Genomic DNA, 26197 nt, shown 5'->3' with positions numbered 1-26197 from the left:
AGCTCCCTCAGTCTTTCCTCATAAGGGAGATGCTCCACTCCCTTAATCATCTTCGTTGCCCTGCGCTGGACTCTCTCCAGCAGGTCCCTGTCCTTCTTGAACTGAGGGGCCCAGAACTGGACACAATATTCCAGATGCGGTCTCACCAGGGCAGAGTAGAGGGGAAGGAGGACCTCTCTTGACCTACTAACCACCCCCCTTCTAATACACCCCAGGATGCCATTGGCCTTCTTAGCCACAAGGGCACAGTGTTGGCTCATGGTCATCCTGTCGTCCACTAGGACCCCCAGGTCCCTCTCCCCTACACTGCTCTCTAACAGGTCGTTCCCCAACCTATACTGGAACCTGGGGTTGTTCCTGCCCAGATGCAGGACTCTACACTTTCCCTTGTTATATTTCATCAAGTTATTCCCTGCCCAACTCTCCAGCCTGTCCAGGTCTCGCTGGATGGCAGCACAGCCTTCTGGCGTATCAGCCACTCCTCCCAGCTTAGTGTCATCAGCAAACTTGCTGATAGTACACTCAATTCCCTCATCTAAATCGTTGATGAATATATTAAATAATACCGGTCCCAGTACTGACCCTTGAGGCACTCCACTAGTTACAGGCCTATGTCTACATCAATGTGCTGATGAGGCCCGGAAAGAAAGTTAATCTCAATTTTGCTTTGGATATAGAACAGACAGCTTCAAAAAAAGGAGTGCCTGTATTTGTAACAAAGAAATCTCACAACCATAGTGATACATGAGTGTTATCTGTAGTGATACAGGAACTGATGCAGCCAAAGAAATAGGATATTAAAGCAGAAGCACTGGGATATGCAGCATAGAGAAATTCCCTGTTATGGAGGAGAAAATGCTACAGCTGCTACATCTTGATAAAGAGCAACCTACCTGTCCCAAATTCCAACAAACTGGGTTATACATCCTAGGTCATCAAGTGCCACATTAGGACTGAAGTAAACACGGTACTGGCCTCAGCCTTTCCACTCATCTCAAGACAAGGAGAGCATCGCTTCACCCTTAAAATTCAACATTTTATCTAAGTATATATACAACGAATTTTCCTTGTTCCTACCTTATATTTGTCTATATTGCAAATCATTCCCCCTTATTCCCCTTTACTATTCTGCTCCCATCTCTGTTTTTATGTAGGAAAAAGTAGTTCTTACAACTTGTTTATACAGTTTGGGTTCTGCTCTGAGCATACAGCACATCGAAACAGACACTGTTGCAACAACACAGCCCCCTAGTGTGGATGCAATTCAGAAGTTTAATTTCTATACAATTGTGAGAAGCTAAGTTTAACCATACTACACATAGTACAAATTAGAACTACTGCTTAGAAAACTCATACCAGTGATCAGAGTTACGTAGACTAGCAAATTTAATAGCTAAAATTATTTACATGTGGAGTAGATCAGCTACAATTTGTGAGTGGAGATCTGCACCACTCCAGCAAGACAGAAATAAATCATGGACCTTAATTCTGATGCTTCATATCTAATGGACTGGAAAAACCCAGGGTAACTCTTGTGGAAGATAATCCATTTGCAGTGCCATTTTCAGCAGTTGGATTTTCAGTACTTATTCTGTTGTGCTAACACAGCAAATTTAATCAGGATGCTGGTCCAGGTTGGGGGGAACAAATGGCCAGGATTCCCTGCTCAGATGGGATTCTTCTTGTGGCTGTCTACATACCCACATAAACACTAGCTTCACAGCAGTAGTATGGAGGGAGCAGAAAAGGAGGCAGCCTGGAAACAAGTAAGCTAATCAAAATGTATTCATAGCTGCTTGCCAGTATTGGTATCAAGCTTAAATGCCTTTCCCAGCACTCTATTTCTGCCAGTCTTTACAGACAAGTTTCAACATGTTTATACCAAACCAGCTTTTCCAGTCATATCTCATGTCACAGAATCATAGAATCACAGAATAGTTAGGGTTGGAAATGACCTTAAGATCATCCAGTTCCAACCCCCCTGCCAGGGGCAGGGACACCCCACACCAGACCTGTCACCCAAGACTCCATCCAACCTGGCCTCTGTTCCTATGGTGATCTTATAAGACTTTGTCTGCATTTGTTCCACTCCCAACAGATTTGCCTATGATATAGCCATGCAGAGCTTGCACACAGTATTCCAGGGAAATAAAACTGGTATTTTGTAACTAAGAAAATGGAAATGGAATGCAAGATCACAGATTCAACATTTCATGGTGTAAGATACCCACCTCGATCAACTTTGCAGAACCAATTTGATGCAAAAGTTGAAAATTCAGTTTTGAGTCTGACAATAATCAAGACAGATCCCATCAGGAAAGATGACATTTTCCAAGGTGCTGAAGAAAGCAATGATGCACTGAATGAACTTTCTTTTTTTCTTTTCAGAGATGACTACTTAGGCTGTACAATGTAATAACCATGCAGTATTTACATTTAGGCTTTTGAGAATCAGTTTGATTAACTAGTATGGGGTTAAGTCTTTTTACAAGATTAAGATTTTCATCCAGCTTTCATGTATTCTGCTCACATATTTTAATATTAATGCCCATGAAACATGAGACTTGGGGAAAAAAAATCCAGGTTTTTAACATTTAAATTTGGCCATAAATAAAGTTAACATTGTTTGCTCTCTGTATATGGCAGATTGATTTAGCAATAAACATGAAGGTTTATATTGCTGGGACTAAATTAGATGACTTCATAATCAGCTTTTAATTTGGTGCTTGCGCTCCTAAAGTTACACTGTTGTTCTCTATATTTCTGCATCAACCACTTCATCCCCCTTCCTGGCTAAAACGCCTATTTCACAATTAATCTTCAATTATCTTCTGTGAAAAGGGCACATTTACCAGCATCAGTGATCTCACAAAGCTAAATCAGTGCTAACAATTTTAAGATGGGCATTTAAAATGCCCTACATATAACAAGTTGCTATGCATTCATGTGCACAAAACCTTTTATCGGTTGCTACTTTTTAGGAAAACCTTGACATGCTTTATCTACAGACGAAAACGAAGTAACTTCAGTAAAGACAACTGCTTTTGTAGACTAATACTTTAAAAATAATAGTAGTAACCAAGCAACCATTTACAATCTTTAAAGCCCCCACCACATAAGGAATCGTCTGGTGAAGAGACATAATTGCCCCTTTACAGGGTCCCCGCACTGTGGCTGCTGTTTGTGAAACTGTGCTTCTGCAAACACAGACAAGGCTGCAGGAATGCTACCCAGCTGCCTCAGTGGGTGAGATTCACAACACAGAGCCATGCTGCTCATGTTTAATGCCGCATTTCAAAAGTATCCTGGGAGAACTGCAGCATCTCAAATATCTACACAGATGATTTGATCCCCTATGTTCTACGCCTGCACCTACTTAGAAGCAACCTGAAGTCAGTGATCAAAATTATCATTCACTGTGACTAATAATTACAATAATTTTAAACAGCAAATAATGTATTTTGTAACACAGCTTAAGAAAACTTATGCAAGGCACAAGTCTCATGAGCAAAATCATAGTGTTACAAACAGAACTAATTCTTTACTGAGGAAATGCCTGTGATTTGCCTCTCAAAAGTGGCCTCCTGAATTATTATTCTCCATCAAATCATCATAAAAATAACATTAAAGCATCTGAACAGAAATAATAGATACTTTTGGCTTTCTGGGAAGTCACACCTTTTCATTTACCTAATACAAGCACAGTCATCTCTCCTCCTCAAAAAAAGCACTGTGCTTCATCTATAACGACAGACAAAATTCATTCGAATATATTTCTGTTGCAGGCCAGAATATAATCAGGGTCTTTTTCCTCATGCTGACCAACACCAAGTGTATATTTTTTCCCAATAAAGTGGTTGATCAAAACCCCGTAGAATTGTTTTAAAATTTCATAAATAATTCATGACTTCATTTTACATACAAATTGACTCTTCCTTCAAAAGAAAAATTAATTTTATTTTTCCAGGAAAAATCAAAGAGATGTTTAGAAGTGAACAACAAAAAAATTGTTTAACACATTTTAAATATTATGTGTTAATGTAATTCATATGTAATCCATATAAATGGATTTTTTTAACTGTGCAGTAACATAAATCAGTGCAGGAACCCATATAATTTATCTGAGCTGTTTTCAACCTATGCAGCAATGATACAATATCCTACAAATGAATTAGCGCTTGTGTAATCAATCACAATCATATTTTTTATTTTTGTAAACAGCTTAATTTAATTTTCTTGGAATCCTTCTCTTTTCATTTCAAATTTAATTAGGCTGTAATTACAAATCTTCTTTGTCAGATGCACAGCAAACCTGTTTCTTCTTTGTCGCAGTGCTTATTAAAGTTAGCATACACAACTTCTTGATACAGACCTTGAAATAATAACCTTTGAGAGTTCAGCATACTACAAAATGAACTTTTAAAGGTGACCTGGAAAGCCAATAGGTAAACAAAGCTTAGTTCAGAAAGAAATGACACATACCTCCAGCAGCTGGGCAGTGGAAGAGAACTACATTCTAGTTTATCTAGTCTTCCTAGCCGTATTCCCTGATGCCAAATGAATGGTTCTACAACATCCCTGAAGGGACTTTGTATATTTGACTAAGTTATTCTGGTGGCACAGGAAACATATTTTTAATTAAACCTGATTTGCAGCCAGCTTTCCCACGACACCTTTACCAAAGCATGGCTTCTGCATGAAGTAACCTTTTGCACTTCCGTGGTTGGCAAAAATACATGTGAGCCACACAGCAGTATGCAGTCAGTTGGAAATCACCTTGGTGGCTGACGAAACCACAAGTGTTGAGAGTGCCAGCAGCAAAGGAAAGATAGAGGTCTATAAACATTTATTCTTTCTATCAACTGTTACCGTATTGCACATTTTACTTCAGTATTAAGGACTGAATTTTGTTTGTTCCTATTGCTTGGGATTTTGCAAGCCTCATCAATGCTATGGCACACTGTAGAACTGGCAAATGAACACTGACAGGAAAGAAGAGAGGCAGACAATAGGAGATAAGTTTTCCTACTGTTTGCACAGTAGGACTAGGAAACAAACGTCCTTGAGGTGAGATTTTTTGTTTCCATAGCAGGCAAAGTGAAGTGTTCATTGCCTTAAGGAACTAAGCATAGCAGCAATAAAACTTCTTTTTACAGTCAAACACAGTTCCACTAGCCTCTGACTCTACAAATAACAAGACAGCACATCAGGTTTTGCCAGCTGTCTCTCATTACCTGCTTTTGTTTCCCTGTAATCTAATAAATCACAAATTCACCAAACAGCCAAATGAAATTAAGTAGAGACAACATGCACACACAGTTAAGTTACCTTTGGAATTTGATATATATATTCTAACTTACATCCTCCATTTGCTAAAAACAAAAAATGTTTCTGCCATCAGTAACAGAATAGTCAGGAGAAATTCACTCAGGTCACTGCCATAATTTTGCAAATGAACACTGTAATTCTCAGCTATATTTAATACAGGTTTTAGTTTATAATCAAACTTACACTGCACTATTTTTCTATCATTGTACTCACAATAGTGTTGATTCTGGAGGAACTCAGTAAGACGTTAGGAAATATATAAGCTTGCTGCTGAAGACATTGCACTTCATGACCAAAAAAGAAAGGAAAATGGTAGAAAGCAGGTTAAAGGAAAAAAAAAAAGGAAAGGGAAGATAATAAAGGGAGGAAATGAAAAAGACATAATATTTGCATAGAACATCTGGAGTAATATTACAAAATAGCATGTTGAAATTATCTATGGTACTGCTGCTAAGTATCTAATTTACTTTATAGATAACAACAAAGGGAAAATCAGGACTAACAACATATAATAGTTTCACTTAACAAGGACCAGATTCGCAAACTTCATACCTAAGGGGAAAAAAAAATAAAAAATCAATCTGTGTGTGTGTACAAAAACAAAACACAAATATTTTAAAAGGAAAAGGGGGAATGGGTTCAAACATAAACAAGGTAGATTTAGGTTAGATATAAAGAAGAAATTCTTCACTGTGAGTGGTGAGGCACTGGCACAGGTTGCCCAAAGAAGTGGTAAATGCTCCAACTCTGGCAGCGTTCAAGGTTGGACTGGGCTTAGAGCAACCCAGACTAGTGGAAGTGGAAGGAACCCAACTAGTGCCCACAGCGGGTTGGTTGGAACCAGATGATCTTTAAGGTCCTTTCTAGGCCAAACCATTCTTGCATGCTATGATTCTATGGGTTTAATTAGCAGCCAAGTATAAAACCAGCACTAAATCAAAACAAATTCATAGTTATTTAATTGTAAGAAATCATGGGAGGAAAATTAATCCTATAATACAATTTACAGAGAAATGCCCTTGAAATGGATAAAAGTGGAATAATTTAAAAACCTTATAAAATAAATGTCCTTTCTAAAAAAACATATATACTGAAGTTTGGTGGATTTTCCTATTTACAGGTGACGTAACTGCATCAGTTAAATGTTAAAAACCTCAAGGTCTTCTAAATAGCCTGATTTGCTGTGTTGCCCTAAATATTAAATGAAACAGCAAAAAAAGCTTCACAGTCAAGAAAAAAAACCTCATTTTCTTTATTTCAGTTATGACACAGGACATAAACAGCAGAGTGACAAAATTACATGACAAACAGTATAAAAATCCACTATTTGTCACTTTCAGGCACTTTCATAACTTTAAAAATACCATGGTTCAACTGTGTATTTGAAAAGAAAAAAAAAATCCCTTCCTTCAGGAATTCAACTTCCTAATATTTAAGTATGCTTTTAAGTGAATAATCATTCATTTTTCAAAATACCTATGTTATGATGAGGTGGATGCCAAAGAGAAATAAGTAATCTCAAATCCTTTTACAGACTGCTGAAGGCAGTCACACAATGAAAGACCCCTTAAAAATGTTATTTTTAACGAAGTACATATAAATCAAATTTCTCAAATAGTTGAACAAGTTGTTAATAAACAAAACAGCTGGTAATTTCTAACCATGGGGTTAGAAAGAACTTGATTTTCCTAACCTTTCTGAAAGGCAGCAGGCTCCTGGTATATATACATATATCTAGAGCTCTATATTCTGTGACTCCTAGAGGAGACAACCCAACACAAAAAGACCTGATCTCGGTATCTCGGTGAAGCATCAAACTACTCTGTCTGTGCACATCATGGAAGCAGCACACTAAAGGCAATGAAGCCAACTATCAGCAGCTGAAGTCACAGGTCATGATACAGAATAGGTTTTGAATGAGGAATGTCATACTCAACCCAAACATAGGTTAGCACTGAGGATAACAGACATCACATCCATCAAAACAAACACTGAAAATTTAATCTAAACAATCTCAGGGCTGTTTCTTTACATCACCAGCTTTCATCAGAGCCTTAATAGCTCTGGCCCTCATCTCAAGCTCCAGAAGCTCCAGCTGCTGTGCAGATGGCTGAACATCTGATGGAGCAATGGCTAAGGTTGCTGCTTTGGGCTCCTTTGAGCTGGACTCTGCCAACCCCAGTATCTCATTCACGCTTTTTTCAATGTCCTTCTGAAGGTCGTCTAACTGACTGGCTCCACTTCTGACAGGGTTCTCTTGCACATCTGGGCCTTCTTCTTCATTGCATGGGCCTTCTATGTCACTATCATATGCATCTGCATTAATGCTGAGGACATCACTATCTTCTCCCTTGCCTGTAACACAAGTGTAACAATCATACAGCTGCCAAACAGAAACATTTTTCTTTCAACTTACAGTATCACTTCTGCTTAAAGGGTTTCTCTGCAGATGAAGAGTTGCAAAAAAAGATTCATGAAATGAAGACAACTAATTCCTCCTTTTTTTCTCCTCCAACTTTTAAGGCTGATCTAATTTAGACAACTGTTAATGCATTTTTATGCTCATTTAGAAGAACAGGCAGTATAGCAAAGCAGCAGTACCACGAAAATTTATTCCATCCTATGGAGTTACATGATCTATTTTCCCAATTAAAATGTCTTGAGGTTTTTTTATAACAAGGAAGACTCTGCAGTGCAAAACTGATTACTGTTTATCTTTGAAGTAAACTTAGTAAAGTTTTCAAAACGTACTTTTAGAAATGCCACTTTAAAACTATTTCATGTATTTTAAACAGAGTACTCTTTTACAGTAGTAAAACAATCTCCACTTACAATTCAGAATCTCTCAGAAGTCCTTCAGACACTTGACTCAGTAAAAACATGAACACAGTTATGGCATTGACTTTTAATGCTGGGTAAAAGTTGCATTTTATTAAAACATAAAAAAAAATAAAAATAGAGGAGGCAGTGCAACTAAAAAAAGGCAAAACTCTTAAGAGAACCTGAGCAACTGTTCTCATAATTTGGCTAAAGTGAGACTGCTGCTTTTGACACACTGGCTTCAGAAATTATTAGTTCTTCACCAATCATTTAATCTGTGGGAACTTACAGTAGGACTTGATCCTGCTTAAAACAATTTATAGATTAGATGATGGTAAAGTTACTGATTCTAAAGCTTTATAATCAGTTTAGGTAGTATCACTATCTAAAGGTATAGCTGTGTTCCCTCTAATTAACAACAGGGTTCTAGAGCTAAATATCTGTGGGTTTGAAATACATACAATTTCTTACCATAAAGATTCAAAGAAAGTTTACATTCCTTATGAAGACAGGCTGAGAGAGTTGAGCTTGTTCAGCCTGAAGAAGAGAAGGCTTAGGGGAGACCTTAGAGCAGCTTCCAGTACCTGAAGGGGCCGACAAGAAACCTGGAGAGGGACTTTTCACAAGGGCACATAGTGACAGAATAAGGGGGACTGGTTTAAGATGACATTAAATTAGATTAGATATTAAGAAAAAAATTTTTACTCTCAGGGTGATGAGGCACTGGCACAGGCTGCCCACAGAAGTTGTGGTTGCCCCATTCCTGACAGTGTTCAAGGCCAGGTTGGACAGGGCTTGTAGCAATCAGGTCTAGTGGAAGAAGTCCCTGCCCATGGCAGAGGAGCTTGAACTAAATGATCTTTATGGTGTCTTCCAACCCAAACCATTCTGAAAAAGTTACTTTAGTCTATAATGATTCTCTATATATCCAAAATATTCTTTAAGATATATTCAGACAGTATTGCAAACCTGTTCTTAAAATTTTTTTTAATTCTCCTTTGAAAATCTGGGACAGCATGAAGACAAGGGAGCCAAATTCTTCTCAGCACTGCTCACTAACAGGATTAATGGCAACAGGCAAAAATTAAAACACAGGAAATTTCATCTGAACATACTTAACTTTTATACTTTGAGGGTGGTCAAACACCAGTGCAGGTGTCCCAGAGAGGCTGGAGTGTCTCCATCCTTATACATATTCAAAACTCGACTGCACAGTCCTGATCAACCTGCTCTAGCTGACCTGGCAGAGCAGGAGCATCAGGTTCAATGGTCACAGAACAGTCCCTTCTAGTTTAAGCAATTTTGTGACTGATTCTTAAAATTAGTGTGTTGACATCCGGCTTTAAAAGATTCACTTTAATCGACCCATTGATTTTTTTTTTTAACTGTTACTTTCATCAACCCATACCTTTGAGTTCCTGAACCTCAAATTTGCAAGGCAGAAGTACAGATTTACAGGGACTGCTCATCAACAACAAAACAATCTATACACTCAAAATCCAAGCAAGTACTTCCTTTTTTTAAGAGCCTGCAGTCACAATCTGGCTGACATTCAAAGTATGTTAAAAAAAACATTGACAATGCAATCTACCACAGCAGGAACCTATAGTTTTAATACCTATAATTATCTTCCTATCACTGGCTTTTTTGCTCAAGATGGTCACACATGTTTTACTGCTGGAAAACTTCTCAATTTTTTTTCTAATAATTCTCAGTAAGAATGTTCTTTTGACATGAGTTTCAGATACAAGACAAAAAATCCTTTAAAAAGGAATAAAGGATATTAGAAGCAACATTTTTAGAAGTTTTTGGTTTACACTCCTGTTGCACTGCCTTTTATTATACTGAAAATATTTAAAAATGCAACAGAATAAATGTGAGATTTTAAGAAAACACAAATGTGAAGCGTAAAAAGCCTCCCCACCCACAGTGATTTTATTTTTTTCTTGAGTCTTTGTGCAAACCCCTCACATTAGGTGGAAGCTCTTATACAAGAATAACAGTAGAATATGGATTAGAAAAATTAAATTCTTTGTTCCAAATCAGTTTAATCAACCAACCTTAAAAAGAGAGCACTTTTAAAAGAAAGCTTCTAAACAAGGCTTTAGAAAAATACTACTCTCTTTCAAAATATTTTAAAATGCCTTTTGGTACATGCATGCATTTAATTCATTAGCAGTACACGAAAGCCTTAAAAAAGATCTGTTTTTCTTGGGGCTTATGACATTGCTGCTATCCTGAGGGTGTGGAGAAAAAAATAATCAATACTGACTACTAAGAAAGCTATTAATGCACAATTTCTGCTTAAAAAAAAAATAATGAGGGGATGGGAGTGAGAGAGAGAGGCAGGCAAGCAAACTAATTCTTATTTTCTAGTCAAAAAACCTCAAATTGGTTTTATAAGCAACAGTATCATTTTAAAACTAACTCTAAGGATTTTATTGATTCAGGATTAAAGATATTCACATATTCACTCCTGATCACAGGCTACAATTTTTCATGGCATTTCAGTTCCAATTTAGAAATACTGCCTCCAAAAATGTGTAATACTGCACTCATACAAGCTCACTGGCCTACAGATCTGAATTTAGCTGGTAGGCTTTATTACCCTCTTTTGCAGTGTGTTTTTACCCAGTAATAAAGATCATGGTTCATATTTCTCATTATCTTTTTCATTTTGATAAGTTTTCATTTTTTCTTCAGATACAGTTGCAAAATTCTTTTAGCACGCTTAATTCCATTTTTTAGTTTTATTTTATCCACTTTTGCATACCCTCTCATTCTTTTTTTTTCTCCATAGCATAACACACTGCAGCTCAGCAGAATGATTAGAGTTACATTTTTAAATTCATAGGGATGAATTTTGATTCTCAAAAGCTCTTTAAAGCTAACATGTTGAGTGGAGCCACTGTTACAGCCCAAAGACATCATGATACTCTGGTTGATTAAGTCATAAAAAACAACAATGAAGCAATCACCTACAACAGTCATCAACTCCCTTTCATAACAGAAAAGTGAAGAGATCTGCAGCAAATCTGTCAGTTCTTAGGTCAGTCCATATAGTACAACAAGCAACACCTAAAGCATTCCTCACGAAGCCACAACAACCTGCTCCTAAAAATTTTGATGCTTTTGACTCTTTCCTCTTTGTTTAATTCCCCTCACTAACTACTTCAGGAAAAAAAAAACAACATTTTTTATAAAGTTATTCCAAGAGACATCTTGTAGACAACATTCTGAACTGCAAAACTGGAGCTGCAGGAAGCAAATAATGTTAGATCTTTGCAGGAGAGACATATAGCTTAGAAGAATTTGCAAACCTCTTTGACTGGAAAAGCTGTTTCTGATGTTACTGCATATAGCTGGTCTAAATGAAAATAAGCAGACTCAGACAGAACACCTACAATTCTAGCGCTTTGTGCAAGAAAATAATACTGGCAGTCATTACACAGTGATGACTTAATGACTGGAATACAACAAATACTAATGCAGGTTACGAAAACTGTTTCCTGATGCAGCAGGTAATCAAATGTGCACCACTAACCTACCTGGCTTTTGCATTTTCTATTCTTTCAATCACTGTAGTTTCTGAATATCTCACCCACTACATTTTTGCATTTAAAAAGAGAAAATATACAAGACAACGTTCATCCTCAGAGATTCAAAGATTTAAGTGGGCACTTCCCCTGGAACTAACTTCAAGAAAAATGTGTCAGTTATTGGGAGTGGTGGGTATTAAGCACTGTACCATTGGACCTCAGCTCTACAGTCAAAGCAAGCCAGGTACCACATACTAAGACTGACCAAAATTATAAGCAGTCCTTTGGCAAAAAAATTATTATAATGGATTTCTGTGAATATCAAAACAGAGTACTGTCAACTCTCCTATCATCTCAACAGAAAGCAGAACTGACTCTAAAAGAATAGAGCAAATGGTAATAGCATTATTAGCAATTGCCTGTACCAAGAAACTGAAATTACTGAAGTTTCTCTTCAGCTGAAAAACTAGATATGAAGAGCTAAACGAATCTCACAAGAGCCTCAGATATGTTTTAGATGCTAACGTAGCAAATTTTTGAACAGCTGCAATTTGCTTTTAGCCAAAGTTACTACAATGTCTTCTTCAATGTTCCCTTCTCCTTTTCTGAAATTGGTCCCAAGGGAGATGTTGTAACCCCATGCAAACTGATTTCTAAGAAGGTGCTTCTCTTGCAGCTACAGTAGATTGCAGCTACTGTTCAAAAGAGAGCTGTCAGTTATCTGGAATTAGCCCCTGCCCAACAGCAAGAAAACAGATTTTCAGCCTTCTCCACCACATACCTTGTTTCGACTCCTGACTTTCCAGCTTGTCTTCTCTGAGACAGGATGTAGAGTCTATACTGTTGTCCTGTCTGGAAACAAGTAAGAAAATATCTTAATCTATACCTTTTACAATTTAAGAGAACTTTCTACGAAACATTTACTTTAATTGAAGAAATTATGTGGAAATTACGTGAAACTTAATTGGAGAAATTAAAGTAAGTATTTCCACTATGCTCTGGCCTTTCAGAGTAATAATCTTCACCAGTAGTCCCTTAGGAGCTTTTCTCTGAAACTCAGAATAAATAGTCACACAGTTGAATGACTTGAAAAAAAACTATCATTTCAGTTGCATTTATATAGTGCTTACTGTTTTCTTTTGAAATCAAGAAGCTATTTTCATGAAGTTACAATCACCCCACAACCATCCACCTCTCCTACATCACAACCTCACAGTTTCACAAAGGCACACTTTTTAGAAAGAAATGCAACTCAACTGAGATTGTATTCAGTATCTGCATTTCTCTTATTTCTTCTATTTCAGGATTTTTACCCTTGACCTGTAAAGTTTCAACTGCTTTATACAAAATACGAGGAAAAGATACTTCCATGAAGTGTTCATGTCCTTCACACATTCTGCACAGACTAGTTACATAAACTGTGAAAATACTGAGAAATATACAGGAAGGAGGAAGGCAGAAGGAACCAGAATCACAGGACGAGTTCAGTGGCCACATTTAGTGAGCATCTTGACAACTGAACTGCCGATTTCCTACCCTAAATATTGGTGCAGCACTGGTTTCATACATATTAATATGGAATCAATGCAACTATGCTGCAGTAGCTAAACAGCCCTATAAAAAGGAGAGCAGTATTCTGGTAACACAGATGTAAATATAATGACTTAACATTTGGGTTTTTTCCGTAATGACCTGAAGGCTTTTCCTAAAATTGAATACAGATTTTTATTTTTTTTTTAAGGTGTCCAATCACTGTGTCAGGAGGGAGAACACCAAAACACTTTTAGCCATCCTGGCTTGAGAGAGAGTTATTTTGATTGCTATTTCCCTTTCTGTAGTAGCAAACATTACAAATCAATAGACTGTTCTATTTCTCCCACTTTTTGTGTCCATCGCTACATAAATGTCTATGGCAGCATGGAATAATAAAGGAGAATGTGTAGCACACAGCACCCAGAAAGACTTCTAAATGTTCTGCACCTTAGTAAAGAAAATGTACAGCCTTTTAATTCCTGTTGGAACTTCCATTCCAAGGCAGGGCTGAAGGAGAAAGAATGGATACAACTAGATTCAAATAGCTGTGATGAGCGGAAAGTTCTGTATGCATGGCTAACCCCTTCAGAAAATTATTTAAACTTTGCCTCTTAACAAGAGAGTTTTCCAATTTGTTTTCTATTCCAGTCATCAGTCTTGTATTACAAAGGCCAGAGGTGTTGCAGGATGGATTACAGCCCTCACTCGTTAGATGTAAAATAAACCCATGAATTCAACAAATAAAATTTGTCTGCTGTATGTGGTATCTGTGTGTGTATGTGTTGAACAAATAAAAAGGTCTGCTGTATGTGGTGGTTTAGACATGTTAGTGAGAGTCTCAATCTCCCCGCTGTTATGGGGGAAAAGGAACACTGGGCAATCACTGGACTTCAACATGACATCACCATTTTCAAGTTATTAAGTAGATCAGAGGACAGGCTGTGGTAGAAAGTTTTGCTCCAATACACACCCCCATGTGGTCACAGTTAACTAAGACTACTCCAGTTAGCCTGTGCAGCCTATATCAGGGGAAACACCCTCTTAGTACTCAGAGCGCAAGCCACAGCTTACGACCAAGCCTTTGCTGGTCCTCCGCTTTAATACAGTGCTGGACTCCTGGATATTAACATTTCTCTACCCACCTCCACTACTGGGTGGGGTTAGGCCAGCTGCCAGCACAGACCACCAACAAAACCTGTCCATAACGCACTCACAGCACACCTTCCCAGGAATTTCAGGTTTTGGTCTCTTGTCACTTGCCAAAGCTTATCTCACCCAGTTCTCCATTGTACTGTCTTGTCCATTAGGTTATGCATTTAATGGTGAGGCACCATAAGCACAAAGACCTAGCAAGGAGCCCAAGAAAATGGCAAGCAGAGGACTTTGAGTAACTTCACCAATGTAGAGGGATCACCCTGCCTGAACTGCTCCTAGGGCTGTGAAAGGACAGCAACCAACCCATCCTTCTGGCAATAAAACCTTGTAAGAGCAGTCAGCTAGAGAAATCACTTCATAGACTGAAGGGTATTACTGTCTATAGGAGGAAAGGAGTCTTTACAGGATGCTGTGGAAGAGCATTTCAGGATTGCCCAAAACATACTGGCAGATGTCTTTTAAGGGGAGTGTAGAAACATGTAAGGCAGCATAGGATATTTAGAGGAAGAAAAAGGTGAAAAGACAGAGAGACCATGAAAAAAAAATAAAAAAAGGAAAAAAAGAAAAAATTATAAAGGGCCAGTAGAGCATAAACAGCTTTGTCCTGCCTTCTTACTGAACTCTATCACCATACCATTCTTCCAAATGAGAGGATATTAATCTCTGTATACACGCATGTAGTGTGCCTGCAACTGCAAAGGAGACCATAGATCATAGAGGCCTGCAGAACTGCACTGCCACAAATTAGACAGAATGAAAAATGTGTACGCTTCCTCAAGGAAGTTCAGTGTAATGCATCAGCATGTATGGAGATGCTTGTAATTCACTAACAAACCTCAGGCTAGTCTAGCCAGCAAGTATGAGAGGTCTTGGTGTCAGGCACCACATCCACAACTCCTAACGATTTAGTCACTTGACTTTCAACCAGAATAAGCTGGTGATATACCCTGGTCATCACCAGGAGCAAAAGCAGCTCATGCTGCCCCTACCCTATCCTTCCTCACACAAACACGATTCATAATTTTGAACTGAACATCTGAACACCTCTGCACTGGACAGCACCATGGGAAAGTCAGACTTCAAACAAACAGTATCCAGGCAAGAAACTTGACATCTCTCGTATCACCCTGAGCTCCAATGCCAAATTTCACTAAGGAATTACGATCACTCCTTTGACAGAAGCCTCAGAGCTTCTGAGGTCTAGCATCAGCTGAAATCACCTACACCCATTTTAACAGCTACATAAAAAGAAATTATCAAATAAAGAAAACCCATCCACCAGAACTTGTAAAGTTTCCTCCTGTTGCCTTGACAGCTATCACTGATGGAAATAAATCGATGTTCTCTTTAAAGCAACATATGTCAGCAATTTTTTTTTAAACCAAAAGTACTTCTATAGCACATTTTACTCCTTCCAAATTGATTGGATTCGACTGTTTTTCTTAATTTTCACTACTTCATTTAACAGGCAGGCATTCTGCACCATCTTGTGGCCAAGCAGAAGCATTTCAGTTCAGTTTAGCTTTGGTCTTGTTAACCTTGTTTAGTTTGTTAGTAAAAATACTTTTTGTCCTAATTATCTATATTGCTTATAGGGCTAAGGATGGGTAGCACAACATCATGTCTTCAAACAATGTCAGCAGAAGATGTATTAACCTAAAATTAAGACACGGCACACCAGCATACAAATTTAATACCCTCTTCCATGCCATGATCATAAGTGATCATAGTGATTTGTATCTCTATATTCTTATCAGTCTTTAAATCTACTTCCCCCTCAGGATAACAGTTAAGTTCAAAGTCACTCTTTCAAGAGATAAAAAAAAAATAAAATGCTGAGTTTAACAGAAAAACATTTGCACAGTATATTCTCTTCAGCAGAAAGAAGCTAACTACTACACTTCATTGGTGACAAATGCTATGAATATCTATTTGCCCTATGCTAGCTTTTCACATTGATATGCTCCACACTAGTGCAGTGTTCACCTGGGCTCACATACATGGATTCTTTATAGAACCTATTACTTCCAGAAATCTGCACAGCTGACAAAGAAGTTCAGGTTTGAGGGTAGCTGGGTACAACTCCAGCAGATTATGAAGAGTGAGGTAAAACAGCAGCACAGGTCAGGAAAACGGGTACTGGTCAAAAGAGCAGATAGCTAAGGATTAAAACCGCAACACTGGTTGGTCACTAGGATATCAACCTTCAATAGTAGTAACTGTTGTGAGAGACCAGGAGGAAAAGTTCTGTGACAGAAAAATGTATCTTAATGTACCATGCAAGAAGACAGTCTGACAACATAAGATACAATCATGCTGTTACAGGGCTTTTAACTGTTGTTAAGAAACATAAGAAAAATCTCTGGAGTGAGCCTTGAGATCAGTATCTCTGCTATTTTTGGCATAAAGGTTATGTACCTTCCTAAACTAAAATTTGTCTTGGCAGTTCCAAGTCTAAAAAAAATTTCTAGTTGAGTCCCAGGTCCTCATAAGCTTCCTGAAAATTTCTAAGGGCCGCTTTCCATGAGAAATGAGAACTAAAAAAAAAAAAAAGAAAAAAGTCCTTAGGAAGCAGTGGTCCTCAGGAAAGGTATCCTAAATGACAGATGCTAATCAGTTTAATGAGCTATGAAAGGTCCATCAGTCTGATTACAGGTGAAGTTTGAAGATACCAGAACACAAGACAGTGAACAGAGGCCAAATGCAGATATATCTGTTCAGTGACTCATGTAGCCTATTGTTCCAGTGATTCCAAACAGTGAAGATAACCAAATTGCCCTAAAGATGCAAATATCAGATGGCAATGGCATGCTGGAACAGCCCAGTACCCAGGAGCAAAACATGTTAAAACAAGGCACACCTTTAAAATACTAACCTTTCTAAAAACAAAACAAGCAATACTGGACTTATGACTGCAAAGCACTAAAAAGCCTAAGAATTCTTGAAAGAGTGAATATTAAATTGCAAATTTTCACACAGTAAAAAAATAAGCACATTAGAGTTTCAAAGCAAAAGATAATTTGCTCACGTTATACACAAGAATATATGATCACTAACAATACTAGCATGCTTGTTCTCTCACTATATGTTTTATTACTACAGCAAATAATTTACTTAGTCTTTCTGTTAGAGGGTATTTCAAGAGTCAATACAGGGAACAGGAAAAAAGGTCTCAAGAGCATGCTAATATCTTTTGAATGAGATGGAAGAATGTCTCCTTCATTTTGTAGGACATGAACTGGCTAACTCTTTTTAATTAATTGTCATTTAGTTTGGAAGCATAGCATACAACAATGCTCTTGGTTTAACAATATTCCACGGCAGACAGTAACACAGAAACACTAACAAAAATCTGAGAACTGCATAACCAAAAATCTACACAAAGTGAAGCAACAAAGCTATCTATTGTAACAGCAATTTATAGTTATTGGCAAATACTTGCCCTGCTTCTTCAGTTCTCTTGTTGGCTTATTCTAGGATTTCCAGTGTTTAACTCAGGAAGCAGCTAGCGACAAATAACAGAGCAAGTGTTTTACATGCTAATGGAAACGTGAAACTTTTATAGAGCTGAAATTTAGGAATAAGCCTCAGGACTTCCAGTTCTGCTGTCAGAATGAGGATACGTGCAGCAGAAAAAGGCAGGCTTTTTTTTTCAATTTACAATTACAGATGCAATACCATCCAAAACATCACACAAAGATCTGCATTTTGCAATCTTCCCTGCACCTGAAGAAACTAAATCTCTGCTCCTTTTAGATGGTACAGACAGGAAGCTGGTATTTAGAGACAGATAAGTCTCTATGCCAGCAGGACGAGGGATGGTCAAACTACACCCTTCTAAGAAAGCCTGTATTTTTTAATACATTTGTAATTTCTTCAGACGTATTAATTTAAGATTTCTGGATTTCTACTGATATATAGATTGCTGAAGGTACAAGTTCGTTGATTTTTTTTTTTTAGGAACAATAAAAGAATAAAAGAAATAAACCGATGTTTCCAATCAATTAACAAATTTTTTACTTATCATTTGCTTTTCACCTCCCATGTTTACATGTCCATGAAAACAACTAAGACAAGCTTTATTTAAACAAAGAAGCTTTAATGTTGTGTCATTGATAAAATGGAGAAAAAAGTATTCATTTACAAGAAAACAAGTAATGAAGACAAACTAGGAAGAATGAACAGCAAGAATAAAAAAAAAAAAAGAAACCGCCTTTTTAATTCTGAAAAGTCTTTTTTCTTCCAGGGCAAACAAATTCACCCATTTAAACTCAGGTTACAATTAAAAATGTGACAACGATTACAAACAACCTAAGTTAAGCTTATCAGTACGGTTTTCCCTATTTGTTCACTCTTGCATCTTTAGCTTCCCTGCCTACTGACTGACTTGCTTCTGTTCTGGCTGAAACACAAATTTTCTGAAGTTTTGCAAACTTGCATTTACATTTATTTACACAGAGGTTATGAAAACAGTTAACCTAAATGCCAGAAGATTAGAACTACTTCGTAAAAAGGGCTTGTGGAATTTTACAGTTGTAAAAGCGTAATACTGCTCTACTTACTGAGCACTGTGCTTAATGATTAATATAAACCTTAATTGTCCCCATTTCACCTACTTCTTCCTATTCCTTCATTTCTCTATCATCCAAACAGCTTTGCCATTTTTTTTTATTGTTAAGGCTAACACAGCTGAACCTATGAGACAAGGCTCTGAGATAGCACCCATCTGTGTAGCAGTACTATTTTTTCACCCACTGCATTTTAAGGGGAAGGAAGTCACAATTCCTACATCAACATATCTTGCCTGACCAGCTTGGTTGGGTCTGAAATATTAATCAGGGTGGAGATAGAGATATAAGAATGAGGGGAACCTCAATGATTCTGTTCGTCAAAGGAAGCAATCTGCTCTATAACTTTGATCAATATCTCTCAGCTTTTTACATTTTTTAAACATAATTTCCTATTTTTGCTCTCAGTTACTCCTCACATCTTTCATCAGCAACATAAGGTGACCTAGCTTTGTCACGTTTTGGTTGAAGAACTTGGGTCAGTTTTAATTCTGCTATACCTCAACACAGCTATGAGAAAAGGTAAACACCACCAACTCACTTTGGTTTACTCACTGCTTATACCTGGAATATTATTCATGCAACATAAAACCAGTAGATTCCCAAACTGCAATTTATATCCTATGGATGTGTTTTCCTGGAACTTTCCTACTTGCCACAGGCAATTTAGTATCTTCTGATACCTGCTATTTAAAAAAAAAGTAAATCCCACTTGCTTATTTTTTTTTCAATTCATTAATTGCCAGTAACAATTTCCCCCTTTTAGGCTTTTAGTAGCTCAAATCATTACTATAAAGTAATGCATATAAGCAAGACTTCACTCAATCTACTGTCATAAATACATGTCTCAAGAGTAGTTTTGAAACATCTTCCAGCCATGGAACTATGCAGCCATGGAACTGCCTTTCTGAAATCCAGCAGCACTAATCCTGCCATACCTCTTAAAGGTGAAGAGCATTTAATGTATCTTGCAATAGTAAAGAGCTTGTGAATTAGGCCTTAAAGAAAACATGTTATTTCTCCAAAAATCAAAATCCTGGGGCATTTTTCATGGTTTCCTCAGCCAACAAGTTTGTCTTCTAATTTATTTAGAAATTTACTGGCAAAATATCAGTCATTTAACAGAGACTCCTTTACATAGAGACTTGGTATTTAACATATTTTGTATTTATTTTTTTTTTTAAATACCCAGGCATGGGCGATGTCCAAAGTAAGAAAATTAATCTACATAAACAGGTGTACTGACACCATTCACAGATCATGTAAGCAATAAATAGCAAAAACGGGAATACAGTCACAAATCAGCTCTAAATGGAACACCAGAAGAAATAGTGCCAGGAAGTATCAAAACTATCACACAAGAAAAACTGAAACATAACTTAACTTAGTATCATTCCATTTGCTAGTATATTTGTATGATGAGATGTGATCAAAGAAAAACTACTTCATTCAATAACTTTATAATTTGTTCTTAGTCAAAGACAGGATCAGAAACCAGGTCCCTTAAATCAAAAATACTGACCAGAATGTGAAATATGGATTATTATCACCACCTTTCCTAACCATTTGTTTCTAGTTGGTACACCTAAATGAACCAACTAAACCAGCAACTACAAGGAACTTTAATGTGCCTAACATTGGTATAGTCTTGTATTGTGTCAGAGGTTTATCAAGTTTGTGCACTGAATCAGTGGACCAACTGTAATCAGGTCAGCAATGAAAACGGAAAAGCTTTTTGTCTTTTACAACCCAGTTAGACTCAAAAAATTGTGGGTGTTAACTAGTAACTTTCTTTTTCCCTTCACTACTTCTATAGAAACTGTTGGGATGAGTTCACCTATTCAATAAACTGACTTTGTAATATACTACAGAAGACTTGTTTTCAAATAACAGACAAGTATTTTAAGAAAAGTTTAAAAAGTACTGGCCTTTATGAAACTGACAAATGCCAACCTAAAACCAAGAAACTAGAAGCTTCTGTTCTTGGAACTCTAGACATTCTACAACATCCCTGACTGAGAACATGTTGCTTCAATTGGGTCAGGAATGAAGGAACAGAAGAGTGCATGAGGAGTGATATATCTCAGCTGAATTGAAAATAAACAATTCACCGAATTAAGTGGGAACAGGCTACTTAACCTGCTGTATCTCACTGAAAGAGCATTAACCTAAACCGTATTACTTCACTTCTGCTGCAGGCTAGGAGTGTGCACATGTTCAATTACCACAACTCAGCTAGCGGGCAGTAAAACCACTATGAAACCCAGTTACGTGCTTCAGACAACATTATAAGGTGACAAAGTCACTTTACAGTTTAGTGCTTGCTAGCAGTCACAGCTCACTGTCATTCAGCTGAAGTAATTACATAGTCAAGGATATAGTGACCAAGTCTTCCAATGTTATATTTGATCATTTCTCATAAAAAATGACTGCATTGTTCAGGAATCTTAAATTCAACGTTTTGTCTTTTACTCACTGACTGACTGATTCACCTCCAGTGTTGCCTCTTCCATCTGCTTCCTCTTCAGGATCAGAATCAGCTCCAATCTTGCCTAAATAAACACAATGTCAAACATGAAAATTTAAGCAGGTGATATAATTAATGCTATATAGTTAGGCTTACTCTTAACGACTGCAATCAGCAGAAGTTTATTCTCCTCAGTTAAAGCAGATGCTCTAAAATTAGACTTAATCAAAACCAAAAACCTTATTTGTGAGTTTTCTGCTAGCCACGTGGCTGGCATTTTTCAGTTCTACAGTATTATGAAAATACCCAACAGAATACATGTTACTAGTACAATACTATAGACACTAAAAATAAAGCACAGGAGACAAAAATAATACAAGGTACTCTGCAACATTCAAGATTCAAAGAGTTCCACTTCATTGAGAAGACAGAATATGTTTACAAATAAATGCTACAGCCCTCAACAAGTTCAAGAAGGTACTGAAAAGCTGGAATGTCATATCCTTAATTTAAGTTCATGAACCATTTGTCTCAGCAGAGCAGAGGGATCCACCCATAATCCTTTAACTACACCAAATATCCTAGTACAATTGCTAATGTAACTGAACTGGTATTGCAGTTATGCAGATGTCCCTGCAGGGAATCAGGAAACAATTTAATGTCAGTTTATCTAAATTAATGGATTTCAAACAATACCTCTATACTCCTAGGTTTGTTTGGGTATTTTTTCTTTTTTTTGTTTGTTTTTTTTTTTTTTAATGAGTCAAAAGCTTTGTTCTTCATTTGGGTACTAAAGAAAAGAAGTTTATACTACTATTTTCTGAATGTGTTCTGAATAGCGTCTAAGTCAATGGACAATTTTATTCAAGCTTAAAAGGTCAAAACCAGCATATATACACATACACACCCCCATACATGCTATTAGCAGGTATATATACATAACACTAACATATGTGTGTATACTAATATGTGTAAGTAAGTAATATATACTTATTAGTGCATATATGTATTTATAAAGTAACTAGAGAGAGAGTGAAAATCCAGTTTAGAAGCAGACTACTTTCTGGGGTACAGTGGCACTTAGAAGTTTCATTCATACCTTCAAGTATCTTCAACAGCTTTTTTTCAGATAACAACTCCAACTGCTCCAAGCAAAGCCTTTTGATTTCATCCATGGAACAGTTCTAAGACAGATAAGACACACCGCAAACTACTAAAAATTTCTGAGGAAAGAGTAATCATGAATAAAAGAGTAATCATAGTAAGTAGCACTCTGACTGTGTTGAATGAAGACTTAACTCAGAATGCAAGTCCTCTCCCTATTCTGACCTTCATTGACAGAACTGCTGAAGAACACCAGGTAGGCTTTTCAGCTTTGACAACTACCAAAAATAGCGTGTATGCTTTTTTCTGGAATGGTGGTAAGGAGATGAAGCAATACAACAGTATCTGTTACTTGATCTGTGGCGTGGAGTTTTTACTGCAGCTGCAACACTGAACAGTAGAAATATTGGGCCATGTGTCTGAAGCACACAACACCAAACAACTATAGCCCTGTTTGGTCCTAATTCTCCATCACTCGGGAGCAGGTGAATCACATAATTAAGCAACAACATTTTAAAAACTATTAACAAACACCTGCATTGCAGGCGGCACTTCGTCTGCAGCCTCTTCTGTACAGACTAGTAACCTAACCTACTTTTACCAAGTCCTGCCGTTCACAAGACTCAAAGGGCACATGTACTAAGCCAGTAAATCTAGGAACACTACCACTAAAGTCCACAAAAGTTACAACTTCAGAAGCTATTTATCAAGAAGGGGTTTTACTGCCTCATCACAGATTTTAATTTAATGCCATACAAAGAAATTCAGCTGACACAAACAGAAATCAACCTTTCATTAAGAAAACAGCATATCTATTAGTGAACAACACTACTGAATCTTAGTGCACACAATTACGAAATTCCTTTTGCATTTACATAACAAGTAGAGACACAGTATACAAACATGTAGCCCACAGTTCAGCAATGGCTGAGCACTGGAAGAAAGAAGTAAACTGAAATAACTACATCAAATCTTAAGAAAGTCTCGCTTTCAAAGACATAAACAAATGTCAAAGGCATTTGTTTAAGAAACAGACAGGCAGCTTTTAAGCTGGAAATCCACTATATGTGAGAGATGTGTTTTGTTATACAAGCATTCCAGCTTGTAAAAAAAGGTATATAAAAGGTATGTATAAAAGATAAAGAGTATTTCAGCACCTTTAAAATATCAGGGAGCATCTTCTGTAGTTTTTTCTCTCCTATGACACAGAAACACTGTTGAAGCATTTCTTTTTTGTCTGTGATGTAGAAACTGACAGGTTTGAGTGACACACTGAGATCTAATCCTCCTTCTTCTATGTCACTGAGCTGATCAGCTTCTTCCACTTTTTCTCCAGGTGGCACACTGCATTTTGCTTCCTATAATAAAAGAGAACAAGTAGTGTTTCCACCTTTTTTTGTGAACTGCAGAAGAAGGAAACCTACAGCCTCATTCATGCTTGCAACAGTTTTCCCTTCATAAGGTGCATCTTAAGGTGGACTTCTGAACTTCCCTACAGTGTTTTAGCTAGCAAGGTAACTGCATTACAGAAGCTACACTTCTAGTTACTGAAACCATTCTTATGAAAGAGGAACTTTTAAACGCTTAAGGAAGTGAAACATGCTTTTAAACACTCACTGTAAAATATTAGCTGCAAATACCTAGCTGCTGTTTATATGTGAAAGCATGCTTTAAAGCAGCAAAAATCCGTTTGTCTGATTTGCTGTACAGTAACATCAGTAATCTCGTAATTTACAGCCAGAAACACGCTTTGACATCCCACACTTCACTGAGGAGGGTGCGTCACGCGAGTGCGTGTCCTGGCGCACCTTCATCTCCTCGGAGAGACCCACACACCAGGACCAGCCTCACCTCGGAGGCCGCACTGGCATGTCTCTGCTACCGGTCGCGTTCTGCCCGGTGCGGCGCGGGCAGCAGCCGGCCGCAATTGCCGGCCGAGAAGAGGGCACGGTCACTGGCCCACGGTCCCTGTCGTAGCCAAACGGCAGCGACCGCCGGGCGCCACGGAAGGGAGACGGGCGGACGGCAACGGGGAGCGGCCCGAGCTCTCCCAGTCAGAGGCGGAGGATACGCAGCAGCGTTAGGCTGCCCCTCCCTCCTGCACTACCTCTGTGGCGCCGTGGCTAAACTCAGTCCTCCGCCGCTTCCTGTCACCGCTGTCCACCGCGGCTCCCTCGGGGCAGCAGGACCGCGACCGGCGCCGCTTCTTGTCGCGGGAGGACTTCCTGCCCGGCATCCCCCCCTGGGGCCCGCCGACTCCGCATCGACGCGCCGCCACCGGCCCGCCTTCCGGCGGAGCCTTCACAGGCCGCAGCGCCGCGTGCCACGCCCCTTCCGGCGGCCGCTGAGGTGAGCGGGGTCCTGTCTGCAGAGCCCCCGCCGCGACGGGACAGCTGCGGCGAGAGCGGCTCCGCACTGCGCAGGCTTTCCGCTTGCCCGGGTCTGGAGCGGTCTTGGGATCTTTCTGTAATGTTTTTCGGGTAGCGAGGTGGGGATACAACTGTTCGCAAACGTAGGCAGGCCACCCGTTTACAAAAGTATCTTTGACCCTTCGTAGGGACGGTTTAACCTCCACGGGACCTCCACGGGCTGTAGGGGCTCAGCAGCCTCACCATGAGCTGCACCATGGGCTGCAGCGGAATTTCTGCTCTGGCACCTGGAACACCTCCTGCCCTCCTTCTGCACTGACGTGGATGTCTGCAGGGCTGTTGCTTTCACAGGTTCTCCTCTTTTTGGCTGCAGTTGCCATATACATATATATGTATAAATATATGTATACATATAATAAATATATATAAATATATATATTTATACATATAAATATACATACAAATATGTATACATACATATGTATAAATACATATATATATTTATACGGTTGCATATGCAAGGCCATGTTGAATGGGGTTTGAGCAACCTGGTCTAGTGGAAGGCATCCCTGCTTGTGACAGAGGGGTTGGAACTAGATGATCTTTAAGGTACCTCCCAACCCAAATCGTTCTATGATTCTGTGATCTTGCTGCTGAACGTTTAATTTCACAATCTATTCAGCACACATTATTAAAAGATGAGAAATGTCTGCTGTTGCAAGACTTTGGATTTGTTGATACTTTAAAGGAGAGTGAGGAAAAAAAGGGAAAATGATCATAGGATATAGTAAGTGATCAGCTAAGACTGCTTAACTAAATATTTTTAAACAAAGAACTTCACAGAATTGGAACCAGCAGATAGTAACATTTCCTAAATCATTTAGTTACCCCTTTAGTATTGATCTACAGTACTACGCTTCTCTAGTGGATTAATTTAGTGTATTACATCATAGAGGAGAGACTGCATCCAACAATTCATGAATGTATAGTTTAATGCTTTTAATGAAATAGGTTTGCAGACTGAAGTTAGTCTATTTCTGCCTGCAACCTGAGTAGATTTTAAAAGTCTGCTTAAGATCAGACCTTGGGGAGGGCAAGGTCCATCATAATAAACATAATTATGGAAATCTTGCAATTTATATATCCCCAGTTAAGTGTCTGTAGTCTCCATTTGTTTTGGCAAGTACAGCAGCTGGTGTTCACCTAAGTCAGTTTTGATTCCTCATTCAGTTCCCTAGTAAGACATTTCATATTGTATGTTGAGTGATGGTCTAAGCAGATCCCAAGTACTTCCCTTTCATACAACCTAAAGCA

General features: G+C 38.2%; 1 protein-coding gene across 1 annotated transcript; it reads right to left on the bottom strand.

Annotated features, from left to right (window-relative positions):
- Positions 1-6558: 6558 nt before the first annotated feature.
- Positions 6559-24838, bottom strand: CAAP1 (caspase activity and apoptosis inhibitor 1). The gene is made up of 6 exons (XM_061468793.1): positions 24622-24838; positions 23672-23872; positions 22510-22594; positions 21420-21495; positions 12469-12539; positions 6559-7683 (listed from the first exon to the last, which is right to left on the bottom strand). The coding sequence occupies exons 1-6, from the start codon at positions 24748-24750 to the stop codon at positions 7343-7345; spliced, it is 903 nt and encodes a 300-aa protein (XP_061324777.1). The 5' UTR covers positions 24751-24838; the 3' UTR covers positions 6559-7342.
- Positions 24839-26197: the final 1359 nt, after the last annotated feature.

Source organism: Pezoporus flaviventris, unplaced genomic scaffold (genome assembly GCF_033815535.1).
Source record: "Pezoporus flaviventris isolate CSIRO_AGI_PZ_B2104156 unplaced genomic scaffold, CSIRO_AGI_Pfla_v1 ptg000050l, whole genome shotgun sequence".
In the NCBI taxonomy this organism is placed as follows: domain Eukaryota; kingdom Metazoa; phylum Chordata; class Aves; order Psittaciformes; family Psittacidae; genus Pezoporus; species Pezoporus flaviventris.
The sequence above is the reverse complement of the archived record's forward strand: the minus strand, read 5'-3'. Positions and strand labels throughout refer to the sequence as shown.